At 42.7% G+C, this 2,626-nt stretch overlaps 1 protein-coding gene across 1 annotated transcript in view; it reads right to left on the bottom strand.

Moving 5' to 3' along the window:
• Positions 1-458: 458 nt before the first annotated feature.
• The window catches only part of LOC113211999 (uncharacterized), a 28,710-nt gene continuing 26,542 nt past the window's right edge, over positions 459-2,626 (bottom strand). The window contains exons 9-10 of the mRNA XM_052273871.1: positions 2,252-2,378; positions 459-2,166 (exon numbers count right to left, since the gene is read on the bottom strand). Coding sequence (XP_052129831.1) covers positions 1,994-2,166; positions 2,252-2,378 — 300 coding nt within the window. The 3' untranslated portion in view covers positions 459-1,993. The remainder of the gene's footprint in view (positions 2,167-2,251; positions 2,379-2,626) is intronic.

The raw sequence follows: 2,626 nt of genomic DNA, 5'->3' as shown, positions 1-2,626 counted from the left end.
CATCTTGTTCTGCTTTATTTGAAATTCATTTAATTTGCTTTTGTTCGTGCTTCACCTTTTGTTTGCAATCTGCAATCTACTCATTGATGTTACGTTTTTACTTGCTTTCTGACGAATTTCGTATTTTAGATGGCTTGCCACTGCTTAAATCAATCAAATTTAATTAGTACTTTTCCGGGATTACTTTGCAAGTATTGAATCGATCAAATTTAATTGGTACTTTCACGTATTACTCTGCATGTAATGGTCATTGATTTTGTCGTTTTGTTTGCATTGAAGTAAGAATGTAACTAGTAATGCTCAAATTTTTAAATTTGCCTAGATTATTCACTTAAACTTGCACTATGTGTTTACCCATATTTTTCTCAACCTTACTACTTTTGGAATTTTTATGTTGATGCACTAGATTTCATAATTACTTTGCACTCATCTTGTCAAGCGTTGCATTTTTGTATTGCTTACCTTGTTTGTCGCATTTGTTTTGTTTAAATCTTAAGTTGTCTCTGCACTCATCCAGGTAGAAAATTTTTATTGTATAACGAGAGCTCATTAGGTAGGGCTTTGCATTTGTCAATTACTTGTTTAACTTTATGTTGGAGGACGCTGGCCCCGCTGACCACGCTAGCCCTGCTGGCCGCGCTGATCGGCGCTGCCCGCGCCGGCCGCTTTGGCCGTCGCTAGCTGCGCTGCCAATGCCCCCAGCAGGTGATGGCCAAAGGCGGGTGGCTCAAATGACATCCGCCCGGCGCGGATCGGCGGGAGGATGCTCTTATCGTGGGAATGCAACCCCAGCAAATCAGCCCTCCACGCTGGACGCTCCCGATGGCATAAATAGAGGTGCAGGGCAGGCCAGAGCTCAGTCGTCTCGGAGGAGCGCTAGGAGGATGAGTGTAGAGAGGAACCACTGAACCACTGTATCATGTCGTAGCTTCAATATAACGAGATAGCCTTAACCTTCTGACACAATCATTGTCCTGACTAGAACCCGAGGAGTTCACTCCTAAAACACGCTGCGCTAGGCATACACCAAATGTAAAATGCCACATGCAAAAAAAGTTTCATTGAATGCGGGAACAATTTTTTTCCGTGAACTGTCTGGCAAGAAGACTTCACCGCCATTTCAAACCCCAGAACCAGAACCCCTACCGGTATCATGTACCACCACCATTGTCACATGACTGCATGGCGTGATTGCCTACCTACTGCTTTGCAGGCGCTACATGCACAAAACCATAAACAACGTGCCCTGGCAAGCACAAAACAAATTCCGTAAAGAACGAGCAGATTAATTATGTAGCAAATTCATTTGGTACACCTTTGCAACTTGTTTGTATTTATTACTGACAAACAGAATCAGAAGACATTTTAAAACAAAAACAAATCTTAGGCATTACAAATTAACTTAAAATACCGACACAGTATTTAGCCGACCTTCACCAGGTTCCATTGTTATAACTAGAAGTAGTTTTTATAAAGATATATAAGAACCATACTGTAGGTATGAGTAACGGGCTGCCCAGCGGGTCGTTGGCGTCCAAAACGGCAGCACACGGAGTTTCGCCGAAGCTACAGGCCAACAGTTTTTGGGAACGTAGGGAGATGAGCCGAGTTGAGGCCCATGGGTTCGTGGCCCGGGCTGGGCGGCTAGCTTCTGTGGACCTATGTCAGGCTGCACGATGAAAACAATGTCCTATTTTTTAAGGAAAAAAAGGGAAAACTTTGATGAACTCTCATGTTTGAGGAAGAATCCTCCGATCTCGCCTCAGATTTTGAGGAATATTCTCAAAAACTATGGAAAAGTTCCACTATTTTGAGGAAACTGTCTCAAAATCTGAGGAGTTTTGCAAACCAGAGGCGTTCCTCAAAGTTTTCCCCTTCCCCTCAAAAAATTAGACACCGTTATTGCCGGGTGAGCACAGGCGAGTTGGCCCGCCGGCGGCGGCCCATTCCTATATCTCTTTCTTCAGAATAAACCGTGTTCTACAACACTACTCTAAATGCTGAATGGTGTGGAATCTTGAACGATGGCCTTGAACGTCTTCTGTACCCAAGTTCTGACACTGACATTAGCCAGATCAGTAACATTTCTACCCGAATAGTAAATGCCACGAAGATACCAGGAGTCACCGATGAGAGTCATAAAACCCGTACCGGGCTTTGGAGAATCTGTGAGCAAATCAAATACAAAAATGCGTTTTTGTGGGTCACAGATCTTCTATTCATTCATTCATATAGACATTTGTTGGTGTACCTTGTCCGACGCAAAACTTGTCAGGTAGACACTGTTCGTTAGACTCCTGATTAACGGTTGTGATGTAATAGGGATACATCAACGGATCACCGCGCATGTATTTATCATCGTTGTTTTCAATTTCAATCTGAAAAGAAAGGAACAGATATGCATGAGTGGGGCTAAATGAAGTGGCAACGAGGTGTCCTGGGCCCTGGGGACTAATATGTATATACCCGGGTGGAAGGATCTTCACTTACTCTCTAGGATGTTTCTGTGTTTTAAATGTACCAATAACAGTAGTTAAACATGTGAAAAAGGAGAGAGTAAAGTGTGTTTAAACCAGAATTAAACTGAAGAATTTTGCAGTATTAGTGATGTCTAAGTATAGAATTT

This window comes from Frankliniella occidentalis, unplaced genomic scaffold, assembly GCF_000697945.3.
Source record: "Frankliniella occidentalis isolate FOCC.00 unplaced genomic scaffold, Focc_3.1 Scaffold309, whole genome shotgun sequence".
Lineage (NCBI taxonomy): Eukaryota > Metazoa > Arthropoda > Insecta > Thysanoptera > Thripidae > Frankliniella > Frankliniella occidentalis.
This window is presented reverse-complemented; position numbering and strand designations above follow the sequence as displayed.